General features: G+C 41.1%; 1 protein-coding gene across 1 annotated transcript in view; it reads left to right on the top strand.

Moving 5' to 3' along the window:
• Positions 1-12,957, top strand: part of LOC149434565 (vomeronasal type-2 receptor 26-like) — a 52,835-nt gene extending 39,878 nt beyond the window's left edge. Inside the window, exons 4-5 of the mRNA XM_089663636.1 lie at positions 2,756-2,879; positions 12,050-12,957. Of these exons, the coding sequence (XP_089519762.1) occupies positions 2,756-2,879; positions 12,050-12,957 (1,032 nt within the window). The remainder of the gene's footprint in view (positions 1-2,755; positions 2,880-12,049) is intronic.
• The last annotated feature ends 6,394 nt before the right edge of the window (positions 12,958-19,351 follow it).

Here is a 19,351-nt window from a genome sequence, read left to right as displayed (position 1 = left end):
TACAGCATGCAGGGAATTACTAGAGCTGGCTGGAGACTTCAGCTTAATAAGCAATAAAAGGAAGACGTGGAAGATGGTGGAGCTCTAAAGTGGAAGTAAACCCACTTTGGCAACTTTTACCTACAGGTAGGCATTTAATAAGGCTTACCTGTAGGAACTGTAAATATTTCATAAATGTTTAAGAGATACAGTACTTACTGTAGAAGTACAGGTGATGTCACCGACGTATGTGCACTGGGATCTCAATGGACCTTCAGGGATCGCATAAATTGCAGGTAGTGGTATAAGCTCCATGCCTACTGAGGAAGTCCTGCCCAGGACGTAAAGCATGTAAAGGGGGGGCCACGCAAATAACATTATCCCGTGGCCATCTTGCTGACATGTGAGGAGTCTGTATACTGTATGCCTGTTATCCCTATCTATTGAGTGCCTCAGCCTGTAAGTTTTATTCATTTTAGCAATAAAAGCGTTTTTAAATGGTATACACTATGGGCTGTTTTTTGTCTCTGTATGCGTGATTTTTCCTATATCGGAGGAAAGGAAGGAAGAAAAACAGCAACAAGATTGATAATATTTGTCCTTAAAGGGACTTACTGTTGATTCAGTGGTCAATATCTTGAGGTGAGCGGTCAATTTGTATGGTGGGGGTTTTGCACGTTGGTGATAATTTGAGATGTTTTGAAGATCATTACTGTGTGATTTTTGGATATGGAGAATTATATTATTCATGTGGAAGATTTATGAACACTGTATTTCATTGAATATTTATTTATATAGTTTCGCTACACAAGGGGTATCAAACTGGCAGCGCTCCAGCTGTTGCAAAACTACAAGTTCCACCATGCCTCTGCCTTTTGGAGTCATGCTTGTAACTGTCAATCTTGCAATGCTTCATGGGACTTGTAGTTTGGCAACAGCTGGAGGGCTGCCAGTTTGACACCCATGCGCTACACGTTTTTACTTGTTTATGGTCTGGCAACAAGGCACCTGGATGCAGAAGGGCTCCAGGAAACTTTCCCTGCACCACCATGCTTTCCATGGCTAGCAGGTTCCTGTCCCTGACTTAGCCACTATGCGTGCTATTTAATTGAACTGCTCACACTAAAGATGGCCGTTGAGGTCATCCAGGGCAGCAGTGTCTAGTTAGTCAGCTGCTTTCTTGATGACACCTATGGAGGCCTCAGAAGAACATGAGGTCCCACCTTTTATTCTGCTTTCTTTGCATGGGGGCTGCTGAACAGTGCCACCTGTGCAAGGAGGCTGAACTACACCTGCCTGCATGCAGAGCTGCAAAAATGTGAACCTAGAGTAAGTACAGTGAGAAAAAAGAGGGGGGAAGGGTTACACAGTTAAACAAACAACCTAGGTATTCAGAAATTAGCAATAAATAAGAAATATTGCTACTTGGCTGTATAAATATGTACAGCAATTATAAAGAAAAAGACCAGTAAGGATAAACAGGAAGTAATGGGATTGTCTCCATTCTTTTACCTGTGAAATTCTAGGATGGAAACATCCATGGCGTGGAAATTCTTGGGAGTTAAAATTTCAACATATACTGAATATGTTATGAGAAAGTAATACAGCAATTATTGTAGTAGCAATTTTGGCAAACCAGAGAACTCCGGACAGGGACTTGAGGAATACAACTGATTTATTAAAAACAGTGCTAATTTGACTCAACAGATGGCTTATGTTCTCATATGCTAAGTGAGTTATAGAAAACTTCTTACAAGTGTATATACCAATGATTACGTCACAAGGCATACATTTCTTCTTTCACTTTCTATTACTATCAAAAGGCTTTCTAAACTCTACAGAATAACCTTGGCCAGCAGCTGCAGGTAAGAGTCCCAGCTAAGAGCTGGTACATAATAGTCACAGGAAATAAGGGAGGGAGAGTGAGCTGAAAACGTTAGAAATGTTACAGTTTAAAGGGGAACTCTGCAACATCTGGGTACTACCACATTATGTTGAGACCAAGCCTTCCAGCCAGATGAAAATGACTTCTGTTTGCCATGTTTCATTTCAAGCATAAATTCAGATTGGGTTTGTAAGTTTAAATTGTGTAGAAAAGGGTTAAGGTCTGGGGGGGCTTTTTGGATCCATGCCACTGCTACAGTCTTCTTGGTAGAGATTATGCAGTGTACTGTATAATGAAAGGAATATGGATATGTGGCCAGAATTCAGTGTTCAATAAGAAGTTGGATAGGATTTTAATCACAGTTAAATGATACAAAAAAATCTTTAATTTACAAAAAAAAAATCTACACAGAATATATAAAAGATAGTCTATATAAAGGTAGATAAAAAAATGAAAGTTGATTAATTCTACAACCTACGTTACTGACTTAACAAACAACTCCACACTTTGATGGTTTACATCAGAAATACTTTCTAGAAATACATTCTATAAGTATGTGATCATCACTTGTAAGTTGTGTCCTTCTTTCTGAAAAGATTTGTGTATGCTATAAACTGGAAGACTTGCACTGTCACCTTTTCTACAAGATAGATTCACAACAACCAGGGGCGGACTGACTATTCAAGCACTCGGGCAGTGCCCGAGGGCCCGGGGTCAGTAGGGGGCCACATGAAGTGCCCCTGGTACCTTTTTTATAGGCTTTTTGAGTGTGGGCAAGGACACAGAGGCCCCATGATCCCCTATTGCCAGGGGGCCCCATGAGTTGTCAGTCCACCCCTGGCAACAACCCTACAAAGTAATATTAATTCGAAAAGTTCATCTTTCCTTTAGACTCCACGTTCTGTGTGCTCTGAGAGCTGCCCTCCTGGTTACCAAAAACTTCAGCAGTTAGGAAGACAACCCTGCTGCCACTACTGTGCTCCCTGCCCGGAGAATGAGATCACCGATAAGTATGGTTGGTGCTCCTAACTCTACATTTACATTTCTTTACCTTAGGAAATAGTATGAACATTTCTGTAATGAAATAATGCTTATTAGTACAACAATTATTTAAAAAAAAAAAAAAAAAGTATTGTAAGAAGGCAATCCAGTTGCCATCTAAGACCCCTTTCACATGGGTGGACCGACTGAGCCCGCTTGTCCATTTTTCAAGTGGACCCAATCAGACCATCGATTGCCCTCTATGGAGCGGCGAATGTAAATGAACATGTTTACACTTGCCTGCATCTGATCTGATCTACTACTGGATCGGATGGCAGTTGGATGTAAACAGACAGATGGTCCGTTTACATCTGACTTCTCATAGAGGAAAGTGGGCTGTGTCTGTGAGTAAGCAGAGCATACATGGACCTGTCATCCACCAGCTCGGAGGGGATCAGACGACAAATTTTCTGGTGGAGTCGGCCCATGTGAAAGGGGCCTAAAGCTGCTTTCTGGACTTCTTCTTTTAAGAGATATTCATGTTGGAAGGAGAACTCTTTTTCAAAAGAAAAGTGTAGATAAATAGAGATAACTACAGTTATAGGCTATGTGGCTGAGCCTAAAGCTGGACATACACTGTCACATTATGTAACTATCTTCAACTTACAAGCCAATCTCAATGCTCTGTGCAATTGGGCAATTATGTGGCAAATGAGGTTTAATGTTGATAAATGTAAGCTTCTGCACTTGGGGGCTAAAATATGCATGCATCATACAAACTAGGGGGGGTACAACTGGAGGAATCAATGGTGGAGAAGGATCTGGGGGTTCTGGTAGATCACACGCTTAATAATGGCATGCAATGCCAAGCTGCGGGTTCTAAAGCGAGCAAAATCCTCTCTTGAATTAAAAGAGGTATAGACTCCAGAGAGAGAGATGTAATTTCCCCCGGTACAAATCATTATTAAGACTTCATGTGGAATATGCAGTTCAGTTTTGGGTACCAATTCACAAAAGGAACATTGGGGAACTGGAGAAAGTACAGAGAAGGGCAACCAAACTGATAAGAGGCATGGAGGAGCTCAGCTATGAGGAAAGATTAGAGGAACTGAATTTATTCTCTCTTGAGAAGAGGAGATTAAGGGGGGATATGATCACCATGTATAATACATAAGGGGGGATATGATCTCCATGTATAATACATAAGGGGGATATGATCACCATGTATAATACATAAGGGGGAATATGATCTCCATGTATAATACATAAGGGGGGATATGATCTCCATGTATAATACATAAGGGGGGATATGATCTCCATGTATAATACATAAGGGGGATATGATCTCCATGTATAATACATAAGGGGGATATGATCTCCATGTATAATACATAAGGGGGGATATGATCACCATGTATAATACATAAGGGGGGATATGATCTCCATGTATAATACATAAGGGGGGATATGATCTCCATGTATAATACATAAGGAGGATATGATCACCATTTATAATACATAAGGGGGATATGATCTCCATGTATAATACATAAGGGAGATATGATCTCCATATATAATACATATGGGGGGATATGATCACCATTTATAATACATAAGGGGGATATGATCTCCATGTATAATACATAAGGGGGATATGATCTCCATGTATAATACATAAGGGGGATATGATCTCCATATATAATACATATGGGGGGATATGATCACCATGTATAATACATAAGGGGGGATATGATCTCCATGTATAATACATCAGGGGGATATGATCTCCATGTATAATACATAAGGGGGATATGATCACCATGTATAATACATAAGGGGGATATGATCACCATGTATAATACATAAGGGGGGATATGATCTCCATGTATAATACATAAGGGGGGATATGATCACAATGTATAATACATAAGGGGGGATATGATCACCATGTATAATACATAAGGGGGGATATGATCTCCATGTATAAAAACATGAGGGGGATATGATCTCCATGTATAATACATAAGGGGGGATATGATCTCCATGTATAATACATAAGGGGGATATGATCACCATGTATAATACATAAGGGGGGTATGATCTCCATGTATAATACATAGGGGGGGATATGATCTCCATGTATAATACATAAGGGAGATATGATCTCCATGTATAATACACAAGGGGGGATATGACCTCCATGTATAATACATAAGGGGGATATGATCACCATGTATAATACATAAGGGGGGTATGATCTCCATGTATAATACATAGGGGGGGATATGATCTCCATGTATAATACATAAGGGGGATATGATCTCCATGTATAATACACAAGGGGGGATATGACCTCCATGTATAATACATAAGGGGGGATATGATCTCCATGTATAATACATAAGGAGGGATATGATCTCCATGTATAATACATAAGGGGGGATATGATCTCCATGTATAATACATAAGGGGAGATATGATCACCATGTATAATACATAAGGGGGGATATGATCACCATGTATAATACATAAGGGGGATATGAATCAAGACGGTATCTCAAATAAACATATAAACCTATCCCCTGAAAGCATATAAGTCTTACTTTCACCCTTGAAAGTGTAATAAATGATAATACCTCAATATGCTCACCCTATAGCCAAAGCAAACAAGTACTAAACTAAATAAACTATGTATAAATCAATTGAATCAAGTACATATAATAATATAAATATATTCAGGAGATTAAGAGGAGATTAAGGGGGGATATGATCTCCGTGTATAATACATAAGGGGGGATATGATCTCCATGTATAATACATAAGGGGGGGATATGATCTCCATGTATAATACATAAGGGGGGATATGATCACCATGTATAATACATAAGGGGGGATATGATCTCCATGTATAATACATAAGGGGGGATATGATCTCCATGTATAATACATAAGAGGGGATATGATCTCCATGTATAATACATAAGGGGGGATATGATCACCATGTATAATACATAAGGGGGATATGATCTCCATGTATAATACATAAGGGGGGATATGATCTCCATGTATAATACATAAGGGGGGATATGACCTCCATGTATAATACATAAGGGGAATATGATCTCCATGTATAATACATAAGGGGGGATATGATCTCCATGTATAATACATAAGGGGGATATGATCACCATGTATAATACATAAGGGGGGATATGACCTCCATGTATAATGCATAAGGGGGGATATGATCACCATGTATAATACATAAGGGGGATATGATCTCCATGTATAATACATAAGGGGGGATATGATCTCCATGTATAATACATAAGGGGGGATATGATCACCATGTATAATACATAAGGGGGGATATGATCTCCATGTATAATACATAAGGGGGATATGATCACCATGTATAATACATAAGGGGGATATGATCACCATGTATAATACATAAGGGGGGATATGATCTCCATGTATAATACATAAGGGGGATATGATCTCCATGTATAATACATAAGGGGGGATATGATCTCCATGTATAATACATAAGGGGGATATGATCTCCATGTATAATACATAAGAGGGGATATGATCTCCATGTATAATACATAAGGGAGATATGATCTCCATGTATAATACATAAGGGGGGATATGATCTCCATGTATAATACATAAGGGGGGATATGATCACCATGTATAATACATAAGGGGGGATATGATCTCCATGTATAATACATAAGGGGGGATATGATCTCCATGTATAATACATAAGGGGGGATATGATCTCCATGTATAATACATAAGGGGGATATGATCACCATGTATAATACATAAGGGGGGATATGACCTCCATGTATAATACATAAGGGGAATATGATCTCCATGTATAATACATAAGGGGGGATATGATCTCCATGTATAATACATAAGGGGGATATGATCACCATGTATAATACATAAGGGGGGATATGACCTCCATGTATAATGCATAAGGGGGGATATGATCACCATGTATAATACATAAGGGGGATATGATCTCCATGTATAATACATAAGGGGGGATATGATCTCCATGTATAATACATAAGGGGGATATGATCTCCATGTATAATACATAAGGGGGGATATGATCTCCATGTATAATACATAAGGGGGATATGATCTCCATGTATAATACATAAGGGGGGATATGATCTCCATGTATAATACATAAGGGGGGATATGATCACCATGTATAATACATAAGGGGGGATATGATCTCCATGTATAATACATAAGGGGGGATATGATCTCCATGTATAATACATAAGGGGGATATGATCACCATGTATAATACATAAGGGGGATATGATCACCATGTATAATACATAAGGGGGGGATATGATCTCCATGTATAATACATAAGGGGGGATATGATCTCCATGTATAATACATAAGGGGGATATGATCTCCATGTATAATACATAAGGGGGGATATGATCTCCATGTATAATACATAAGGGGGATATGATCACCATGTATAATACATAAGGGGGGGATATGATCTCCATGTATAATACATAAGGGGGGATATGATCTCCATATATAGATACTTCAGTGGTTCATCTAGTGAACTCTGTGTAGAGCTATTCACCCTGAGGTCATCCATTGCTTTCCGGGATCCCTGACTACGTTTGGCGACATGCTCATTTCCATTTTACTTCCTGCGAGTTGCTAATTGTCATTTTTACTATTAAATTGTACATTTAATGCTGCACTTAGTCTGGCGTCCCTCTTCCTTCTTCTTTACCAAAAATATTGATCTCACTTTCCAGAGATCAATACACGCTTGTGTGCTCATAATCAGCACTCATCTCACTGATAGAATACTTTCACGGCCTCCTCAGCATAATATGACAGACAACAGAAGGAATCTTCTTGTGCAATAAACAGATATTCCCTCCTTAGGAGAAGATCAAAGGACCGCAATGGTGTTATATCATAAAACATTTTTTTATTTAAAATAAGAAGACATATTCACAAACATAAGAAGTATAGGAGCACATAAGAAACAGACACCTAGGCCTCCAGTGTCATCGTGTATATGACATCACTGGCTAGGCCCCTCCCAACATGTTTCGCCACCAATCAGCATCGTCAAGGGATTGGAGCATCCCATTGCTCTATGTTTGTGAGCTTACGTCTGCATATTTTAAATTAAAAAATTGTTTTACGATATAACACACTTGTGGTCCTTTGATCTTCTACTCCGAAGGGAATGTTTATTTATCACATGTCCTGGGAATGATGTGAAAAAATAGTTGATGGGTGAAAGGTGTGTGTTTTAACCACTTGCCCTCCTGAGGATTTACCCCCCTTAATGACCAGGCCTCTTTTTGCTACTTGGCGCTGCACTAATTCAACTGATAATTGCGCGGTCATGCAATGCTGCACCCAAACGAAATTTACGCCCTTTTTTTCACACAAATAGAGCTTTCTTTCGGTGATATTTGATCATCTGTGCGCTTTTTATTTTTCACGCTATAAACAAAAAAAGGACAAAAATTTTGAAGAAAAACAATATTTTTTATTTTCAGCTATAAAAAATATATAGTAAACTCAAAGTTGGTTATAAATTTAGGCCAAAATGTATTCTGCTCCATGTTTTTGGTAAAAAAAATCCCATTAAGTGTATATTGATTGCTTTGTGTGGAAGTTATAGCGTCTACAAACTATGGTATAGATACTGCAATTTACGCCATTTTTCTGCTATACAGCGCTGCGCTAGTTTAACGGACAATTGCGCGGTCATGCAATACAGTACATAAATGAAATTTACATACTTTTTTCCCCACAAATTGAGCTTTCTTTCGGTGGCATTTGATCGCATGTGCGGGTTTTATTTTTTGCGCTATAAAAAAAAAAGTCTGACAATTTTGAGGACAAAAAAAAAACAATATTTTGGACTTTTTGCTATAAAACATGTCCAGTAAAAAAAAATGCAAAAATCAAATTTAGTCATAAATTTCTGCCAAAATGCATTCTGCGACATGTCTTTGCTAAAAAAAACCCAATACGTGTAAATTAATTGGTTTACGTGAAAGTTCTAGCATGTACAAATGGCGGGAAAGATACTGGGATTTTTAGGGTTTTTTTTATACTGATAATGGCGGCGATCAGAGAATTATGGCGGCGATCAGGGACTTATGGCAGCGACCAGCGACTTATGGCGGGACTGCAGCGGACATTTTGACATTGGGGGGTACTGACTTGGGGTCACTGACATCCCCAAAAACACTAATACAGTGATCAGTGCAAAAAAAAAAACTGACACTGTACTAATGGCAATGGGGAGGAAGGGGTTAACTTTATTTAGCAGGGAAGGGTTATAGGAGTGAGGGGAGTGTTTTACTAGGGGGCGGGGGTGTGTACTGGGCGGGACAAGGCTGATCGAGAAAGAAAAACTGTTCTTTCTCGATCAGCTCATCCTCGAGCTGTCAGGGAAGTGACAGACAGCACAGCTACTGCAGCTGTGCCCTCTGTCACTGTTTGCCGCCGATCGCTGGGACATAGCCGCTAAGTAGCGGCTGTGACCCGGCGACTGACATCTGCAGCAGAGAACCGCGGGACAAATAGGGCGGCGGCGCGCCTCGCGTGCGCCCCCTATTTGTTTACAAAACACACTTCTTAAAACGTGGTTTTGCCTGTGAGTGCCGCCCTGCCGCCGTATATGTACAGTGGCTGGGCGGCATGCGGTTAATGAGGTCAGTGCAGGATGTGTCCAAATTAGGTCAGCTGGTAAGCTGCTTCTTCGGTCTTACTCGCTTCTTTGTCCTAAATCTTTATACTAGCAAGTGATGAAGCTTTCTAAGAAATACAGCAAGGGCTAAGGTAAGGCCTTGTTCTCAAAATCAAAGAAAGTTTTTATTTTTCTGCTACTGATTTTCATTAATGGTATATTGGTACATAGGGAGCTGGATTTTGGGGGAAACAAAAGTGAACTTAGCCTTTAAGATTGGATCCTTGTTGTGTAGTTGATTGAAATAAATAGGCTTAATTCCCTTCAGAAGTTTCTGTAGATATATTGCTGAACACTTAAAAAGAGAGAGTGAGGGAACGGGATATCTGAAAACACACTAGGCTCACAACTTGTCTTCAGAGCAGTATCTGCGGCTCAAACATAAAGAGCAACTTCTTTATCAAAGTCTCATGCCACACAAATAAGCAAGGCAGGACAGAATCCCCAGCCCACTGTTCAAACCTGCTGTACCTCCCGCCCTCTTCACTGTGTAATGGAAGACAGGAGTAGGGAGCAATGAGGGGGCGAGGTGGGGTGGGAGAGCTGAAGTCTTTATTAGAGAGGGACTAATGACATTAATTGGAGGAGGGCTGAGGTCATTCATTGGAGGGGGATGAGGATATTAATTGACAGGGGGGTGAGGTCATTAATGGAGGGGGGACTACGGATTTTCATGGGGAGGGGCGAGAACATTAATGGAGAAGCTGAAGATGTTAATGGAGGGGACTGAGGACATTAATGAGGGAGCTGAGGACATTAATGGAGGTGGGCTGAGGACATTAATGGGTGTATCTGAGGATATTAATGGTGGGGGGCTGAAGATGTTAATGGAGGGGGGGGGGGCTGAGGATATTAATGGGAGGATCTGAGGCCATTAATAGTGGGGGGCTAGGGACATTCATGGTGGGGCTGAAGATGTTAATGGAAGGGAAGCTGAGGACATTAATAGAGGGGGGGCTGAAGACATTAATGGGGGGGGGGGGCTGATGTCATTAATGGAGGTTGGCTTATGAGATTAATGGGGAGGATCTGAGGTCATTAATGGGCTAAGGACTTTCATGGGGGGCTGAGAATGTTAATGAAGGGTGGGAGCTGAGGACATTAATGAGTGGGTGCTGAGGGGACGTGAGGACTTTAATGGAGAGGGGATGAGAACATTAATGGGGGGGAGCTAAGGACATATTTAGCGGAGCTGAGAACATTAATGGAGGGGGGAGCTGAGGACATTATTGGGGTATGGTTGGGGACATTAATGGGGGGTGGCTAAATACATTAATGGGTCACTGAAGACATTAATGGAGGGGGGCTGAGTACGTTAATGGGGGGCTGAAGACAGTAATAGGACCACTGAGAACATTAATGGAAAGGGGATGAGGACATTAATGGGGTGGGGGGAGGGCTGAGGACAGTAATGGGGTCACTGAGGACATTAATGGACAGGGGGGCTGAGGACAGTTTGGGGGGCTTTGGAACAGTAATGGTGGGGCTCAGGACATCATTAATGAGAGGGTACATTAATGGAGGGGACTAAGCAGAGTAATGAGGTCACTGAGGACCGTAATGAGGGGGCTCAGGACAGTAATGGGGGCTGAGGATTGTAATGGGTACAGTACTGTGAAGGGGAGTGACTGTGATGTGAAAGGGGGACTGAGGATGCTGATGTGTGGGGGTGCTATTAAGAGGTTAATGTGTGACAGCTCCAGCTCCAGGTTACACGGAGTCTGTGGGGCAGTCGGCCACTTTGTGGGGGGGTCACTGATGTAAGCAGGGACACTGATTTACCCTTATATCAGTGCCCTCACTTCTCTCTTACCAGGTCCCAGCATTTCTCCTTACATCAGAGTCAGCAGAGTTCATCCTTTCAGTACAAGGGGAAACTTTGCAGACGCTGAGGTAAGGAGGAAATCTGCAAACTCTGATGTAAGGGTGGGCTCTGGTGACCAGAGAGCCTCTTACATCATAGTCCCCCTTTACAGTAGAATATGCAGCATTCCCCCTTAGTTTAGAGTTATCAGAGTTACCCTTCACATGAAAATCAGCATAGTTCCTCCTTGCACTGTAAAGGGGAATTCTGGTGTACTGTAAAGAGAGCTCTGGGAATGCTGGGAACTTGGATGTAATGGGAGACTCTAATGTAAGGGCAGGAAGGGGGCCACTGCAGCATACGTGAAAAGGTCTCGCTGTGGGACCATAATAAAGGGCCCCACAATGGTAGTAAAGAGCCCTGAGTTCAATGAGAAGGGGCTCAGGTCCGGAAACCCTTCATGATTCCTTGCACCGGGGCCCTGAAGGTTCTACTTACGCCTTTGCTTGTGTTAATTCTCTATTGGTCTGATTTGCTTGTCAAAATGCTATAATATTATTAATCAAATGTATTGCTTTCTGGTATTTTCACATTTAAGAACTTTTCTTTACTCTTTCAGACATGGACAGGTGTTATAAATGTGCGGAGGATCAATGGCCCAACGAGAGAAGAGACATCTGTGTACAAAGAACTATTGAATTCCTGTCTTATGATGATACATTGGGATTGCCTCTTATTATTATAACATTTTTTCTCTGTTTTGGCACTATTATCATATTTGGGATATTTGTGAAATACAGAGACACCCCGATTGTAAAAGCCAATAACCAGACCCTCAGCTTCATCCTTCTCCTCTCAATAATCCTGTCCTTTCTATGTCCTCTGCTGTTCATCGGACGCCCCACAAAGATGTCCTGTCTTCTCCGACAAGCTGTTTTTGGAATGACCTTCTCTGTTGCCATTTCTTCAATTTTAGCCAAGACAGTTACAGTGGTTCTGGCTTTTAAAGTTACCAAACCTAACAGCACTAAGACACAATGGCTGGGAAAACATTTCTCAACATCTATTCTGATTTTATGCTCTGTAGGGCAAGCTGTTATCTGTGTCTTTTGGCTGAATTTCTCTCCTCCATTCCCAGACTATAACACCCAAGTAGAGGTAGGAAAGGTGATATTAACATGTAATGAGGGCTCTGCCACTGCTTTCTACATTTTGATTGGATATATGGGAGGTCTGGCTATGCTCAGCTTTATTGTAGCATTTTTAGCCAGGAGACTTCCAGACACATTCAATGAAGCTCAGTACATCACATTCAGCATGCTGGTCTTCTGTAGTGTTTGGATCTCCTTCATCCCAGCCTACCTCAGCACCAAAGGAAAATACATGGTAGCTGTGGAGGTCTTCGCCATCTTGTCCTCCAGTGTTGGACTCCTGGGCTGCATCTTCATTCCCAAATGTTACATCATTCTGATGAGACCAGAACTGAATGTGAAGGCAACTGTAACCCAAAGAAAAGGTTTTAAGTAATCAGTAAAATGGATGCTGAAAATGTTATAAATTTGGATTCTAAATTAAATATAACTATTGTCTTGTGAATTTAGAACATTCTTTGGTAAACGATCTCAGGAAATATTAAAATGAGATGATAACAATTTGAGTGATAATAAAAATAATACAAAATATTTTTAACAACTAGCTACAACTGCAAGCCTGTATACCAGGGGTGTCAAACTGGTGGCCCTCCAGAAGTGTTGAAACTACAAGTCCCATCATGTCTCTGCCTTTGGGAGTCAAGCTTGTAACTGTCAATCTTGCAATGTCTCATGGGACTTGTAGTTTGGCAACAGCTGAAGGGCCGCCAGTTCGACACCCATGCTGTATACCCTTATATAGGGTCATCTTGCCAGTCCGGTGCAACTTGGAGTATGTCCCAATTCAAGTCAATGAGGGTTACCTGCACAGGTGCTGCCAGGGTGAGGATGCTCTCAGCTGGGAAAAATGTTAAAGGGCAATTCCATCTTGGCTGGGTAAAAAATGTTGGATCCCCTAGCAGCTCTTAGAAATAAAAGACAGCTTTGTCTGATATAATAATCTCCTCTACAGAGATATCTACAGGGTTAAATGGTTCCCATTGTTGTTCAGCAAACTTTCTGTGAGCCTAGGCATCAAGGCTTTTCAGGATAGGATAAAAGAATATAGGTAGCATCGGCCAGACCAAAGACACCTGAAAACACTGTGTAAAGATTTTTTGTATGGATGCAGGAGTACTCTACTGTGGTTGGGGAGACATCAAAGAGGTGAAGGGAACCAAGCCCAGAGTTATTCCGGCCATAGACGGGTCGAAAATTGGGCGATTTTTCGGCCGAACAAAAAATAGGCCGATTTTCACACCTTTGGTGGGTTAATAGGTTGGCCGATTTTCAGGGTTTTTGCATATTTTTTTTATCGGGCATGTTGGAAAATTTACGACCAATTTTGACGATCGGCCAATTTTCCCGACAATGATGGGCAAATCGGCCGATCGTTTTACCGATAAAAATTCTGCGCATGAGCCGTGACCAGGGGCGGACTGACCATTTGGAAACTCGGGCACTGCCCGAGGGCCCGGGGTCAGTAGGGGCCCCATGAGATGCCCCTGGTACCTGGCCTTTTTCATAGGCTTTTTTGAGTTTGGGCAAGGACACAGGGGCCCCATGATCCCCTATTGCCCGGGGGCCCCATGAGTTGTCAGTCCGCCCCTGGCCGTGACCTGAAAGAAGAAGAAAAAGAAGAAGGAGAATTCCAGACCGCTATTATATTTTATATGAAAAAGTCTTGCAGTTGCAACAAATGTATCCATTTGTATCCAAATAAAAACATCTGTATCCAAATAAAAACATTGTAATCCAAATAATGTATTACAATGTTTTTATTTGGATACAAATGGATACATTTGGTGCAACCACAGGACTTTTTCATATAAAATATAATAGCGGTCTGGAATTCTTCTTCTTCTTCTTAATCTTATTTTCTTCTTCTTCTTCTTCTTATGTATTGCTGTCACATTGTATGGTGTGCTCCCCTGTCTCTGCAAGGGACAGAAGTTATTGGGTTAATGCCGGCTATAGACGGGACGAAAATCAGCCGATTTTTTAATGCTGGTGGTAACGTCGGCCGATCAAACAACCAATTTTTTTTTTTTTTTTTTAAACAATTGGACGATTTTTGACCCGCCTATGGCCTGCATTAGGCTTTACTGTTAGAGCAGGCTTCAGATGTATTATTCAAGTAAGTAGCTGTGGGAAGAGTTGTATTATTTAGGTTAGATGAGTTGAATAAGCTGGGAAACTGGACTCTTTAGGAATGCACACACATTAATCAACTACAATGAAATCATCTTTATTTCTGTATTAAACAAAATCTGCTACCCCATACAGAAACATAAAACCTAAAGACAGGGAGGATATATGTCATTTTTCTGACTCATTTGGCTGTGTGTTCTAAAAAGAATTGAATAAAATGGATACAATTATACTCTGTTTACAGCATAGCTGTAAAAAACTGTAGATAACTTTTTTCCCACGTGGCATTGCATCCTAGTAAGTAAATTTCCATTTCTTTACAGTCTCCTGCTCATGTTCTACGTTCAATCTGAACCTTTTTCTGGGGCCTAAATCTCCCTTATCCTTGGTGCCTGGAGTAGGGCTTGAATTCTTCCACTTTCTCCACAGAGGTTGTCATCTGCTTTGTTAAAAAAAGAACAGATTGATCTCAGAGGTCTTATAAAAAACAAATATCCTGTATCATACAATAGCTATCAGTTAAAGAATTGTTTAAACTAGATCTCTGTAGCTTTTGGAATAAAGTCAACTCAGAATCAGAAAAAGTAAAGCAAAACCACCATCTTCATCATCTATGGTTAATATTGTTGTTACATGCTGATGTCATTTGGCCTCTTTTGTGCAAATAAATTTTACAAATATATTTACAAATATATTATTTGGATACACTTTTACTGACTTATTTGAATTTCATTGTAATATATTTTTTTATCCATGTCCATGTGCTACAGAAGTAAAGTGGGCTCAAATAAAATTAAAAAGGGTTTTTGTCAATACCCATCAGGGGTTTCAAGGCCTGTCCATAGACCCATCTAGGAGGCTTACATTCTGGTTTGAGAATGCCCCTATAGGCCTAAAGTGGAGCTATGGGCAAAATGAGCATCTGCTGTAGTCTGTCACTAGCATTACCTTTGCAGTTTTAATGATCCTCACAAATCTGTGATAGGGATAAGGTTTGGAACAAAATGGCACCCGTCTGCACACTACCTTGGTATATAGTAGACTCTTATTAGTAAACAATGGCTTCAGCTTGGTCTCCTAGCCATCAGGGAACCTCCTCTAACAGGTTTTGCCAAGTAGTAGCCTGTTAGCCCTCACCTACACTCTAAACGACGAGTAGAGGGACCCAATCAAACCCCTCATACATGGACCTATTGCCTCCAGCGTGAGATTAATAAATGACCAGACCACTCAATTGAAGTGTCAGGAGTCTGCCGTAGAGATATGTGTAGCTGATATGTGTACACAGGAAAACTGGGACCAAACATTGCTGTGTATATACAGTTGTGTTCAAAATAATAGCAGTGTGTTGAAAAAAGTGAATAAAGCTCAAAATCCTTCTAACAGCTTTTATTTCCATCCACACAAATGCATTGGGAACACGACACATTCTATTCCAAATCAAAACATGAAGAAAAAGAGATCAAATTTGTGTTGTTCTTCTAAAAAAAATTGAAGAAAAGTGAATATTAGACTGTTCAAAAAAATAGCAGTGTTTGTATTCTTCTTACAAACTCAAACATTCACTATATAAACTGAGAAATGTTTGAAGATTTTGCTTTCCTTTGAATCACTTAATAAATATTTGGTTGTAGTCGCACTGTTTCAGAGAACTGCTGTACATCTGTGTTGCATGGAGTCACCCAACTTCTGGCACCTGTGATCAGGTATTCCAGCTCAGGATGATTGGACGACATTCCACAGTTCTTCTCTATTTCTCGGTTTTGCCTCAGAAACTGCATTTTTGATGTCACCCCACAAGTTTTCTATTGGATTAAGATCCGGGGATTGGGCTGGCCACTCCATAATGTCAATCTTGTTGGTCTGGAACCAAGATGTTGCAGGTTTACTGGTGTGTTTGGGGTCGTTGTCTTGTTGGAACACCCATTTCAAGGGCATTTCCTCTTCAGCATAAGGCAGCATGACCTCTTCAAGTATTCTGATGTATTCAAACTGATCCATGATCCCTGGTATGCGATAAATAGGCCCAACACCGTAGTATGAGAAATAGAGATGAGCGAATCGAAGTATCCGAAGTGGAATTCGAGTCGAATTTCGGAAAAATTTCGATTCGTGCCGAATCCGAAAAACAGCCTAATTCGGACGCGCGAATCGAAATTTTTCCGAAAATGGCGGCTGACATGTGCGGCGACGGAGCGGGGATGTCGGGGAAGGCGCGCAGACAAGGCGCGCTGCCCCATAATGCATTCCTCAACGACATGTGATCGCATCAGCCAATCAGCAGCCAGCCAGCCAGCACTGTGTAATGGTCGAGGTATATATAGCGGCCATTTTGGAAATCTTCATTTGCCTGCAGTCATTGAACAGAGGCAGACCGCTCTGTACTAGGGACAGGGACAGAGTTAGGGCCACAGAAACGAGAATTGGGGACAGAGAGAAGTTACTTAGGGACAGAGAACCATTACTCAGGGACACAGACTTGTTAATGAGGGCCACAGAATCGTTATTTAGGGACAAAGAAACGCTAGTTAGGGCCACAGAATTCATACTCAGGGACAGACAGAATTGTTACTCAGTGCCAGAGAATTGTTACTTAGGGCCACAGAAACGTTATTAGGGCCACAGAATTTTTACTCAGGGACAGACAGAATTGTTACTGAGTGCCAGAGAATTGTTACTCAGGGACAGACAGAATTGTTACTGAGTGCCAGAGAATTCTTACTCAGGGCCACAGAATTCATTCTCAGGGACAGACAGAATTGTTACTCAGGGACAGACAGAATTGTTACTGAGTGCCAGAGAATTGTTACTCAGGGACAGACAGAATTGTTACTGAGTGCCAGAGAATTGTTACTCAGGGACAGACAGAATTGTTACTGAGTGCCAGAGAATTGTTACTCTCACAGACACAAAATTGTTACTTGCACAGACACAGAATTGTTACTTGCACAGACACACAATTGTTACTCAGGGCCACAGAATTCATACTCAGGGACAGACAGAATTGTTACTGAGTGCCAGAGAATTGTTACTCAGGGCCACAGAATTCATACTCAGGGACAGACAGAATTGTTACTCAGGGACAGACAGAATTGTTACTGAGTGCCAGAGAATTGTTACTCAGGGACAGACAGAATTGTTACTGAGTGCCAGAGAATTCTTACTCAGGGACAGACAGAATTGTTACTGAGTGCCAGAGAATTGTTACTCTCACAGACACAAAATTGTTACTTGCACAGACACAGAATTGTTACTCGCACAGAGACAGAATTGTTACTCAGGGCCACAGAATTCATACTCAGGGACAGACAGAATTGTTACTGAGTGCCAGAGAATTGTTACTCAGGGACAGACAGAATTGTTACTGAGTGCCAGAGAATTGTTACTCTCACAGACACAAAATTGTTACTTGCACAGACACAGAATTGTTACTTGCACAGACACACAATTGTTACTCAGGGCCACAGAATTCATACTCAGGGACAGACAGAATTGTTACTGAGTGCCAGAGAATTCTTACTCAGGGCCACAGAATTCATACTCAGGGACAGACAGAATTGTTACTCAGGGACAGACAGAATTGTTACTGAGTGCCAGAGAATTGTTACTCAGGGACAGACAGAATTGTTACTGAGTGCCAGAGAATTGTTACTCTCACAGACACAAAATTGTTACTTGCACAGACACAGAATTGTTACTTGCACAGACACACAATTGTTACTCAGGGCCACAGAATTCATACTCAGGGACAGACAGAATTGTTACTGAGTGCCAGAGAATTGTTACTCAGGGACAGACAGAATTGTTACTGAGTGCCAGAGAATTGTTACTCTCACAGACACAAAATTGTTACTTGCACAGACACAGAATTGTTACTTGCACAGACACACAATTGTTACTGAGTGCCAGAGAATTGTTACTCAGGGACAGACAGAATTGTTACTGAGTGCCAGAGAATTGTTACTCAGGGACAGACAGAATTGTTACTGAGTGCCAGAGAATTGTTACTCAGGGACAGACAGAATTGTTACTGAGTGCCAGAGAATTGTTACTCTCACAGACACAAAATTGTTACTTGCACAGACACAGAATTGTTACTCGCACAGAGACAGAATTGTTACTCAGGGCCACAGAATTCATACTCAGGGACAGACAGAATTGTTACTGAGTGCCAGAGAATTGTTACTCAGGGACAGACAGAATTGTTACTGAGTGCCAGAGAATTGTTACTCTCACAGACACAAAATTGTTACTTGCACAGACACAGAATTGTTACTTGCACAGACACACAATTGTTACTCAGGGCCACAGAATTCATACTCAGGGACAGACAGAATTGTTACTGAGTGCCAGAGAATTGTTACTCAGGGACAGACAGAATTGTTACTGAGTGCCAGAGAATTGTTACTCAGGGACAGACAGAATTGTTACTGAGTGCCAGAGAATTGTTACTCTCACAGACACAAAATTGTTACTTGCACAGACACAGAATTGTTACTCGCACAGAGACAGAATTGTTACTCAGGGCCACAGAATTCATACTCAGGGACAGACAGAATTGTTACTGAGTGCCAGAGAATTGTTACTCAGGGACAGACAGAATTGTTACTGAGTGCCAGAGAATTGTTACTCTCACAGAC

Source organism: Staurois parvus, unplaced genomic scaffold (genome assembly GCF_062004578.1).
Source record: "Staurois parvus isolate SC_StPar_1 unplaced genomic scaffold, SC_StPar_1.0 ptg001733l, whole genome shotgun sequence".
In the NCBI taxonomy this organism is placed as follows: Eukaryota; Metazoa; Chordata; class Amphibia; order Anura; family Ranidae; genus Staurois; species Staurois parvus.
The sequence above is the reverse complement of the archived record's forward strand: the minus strand, read 5'-3'. Positions and strand labels throughout refer to the sequence as shown.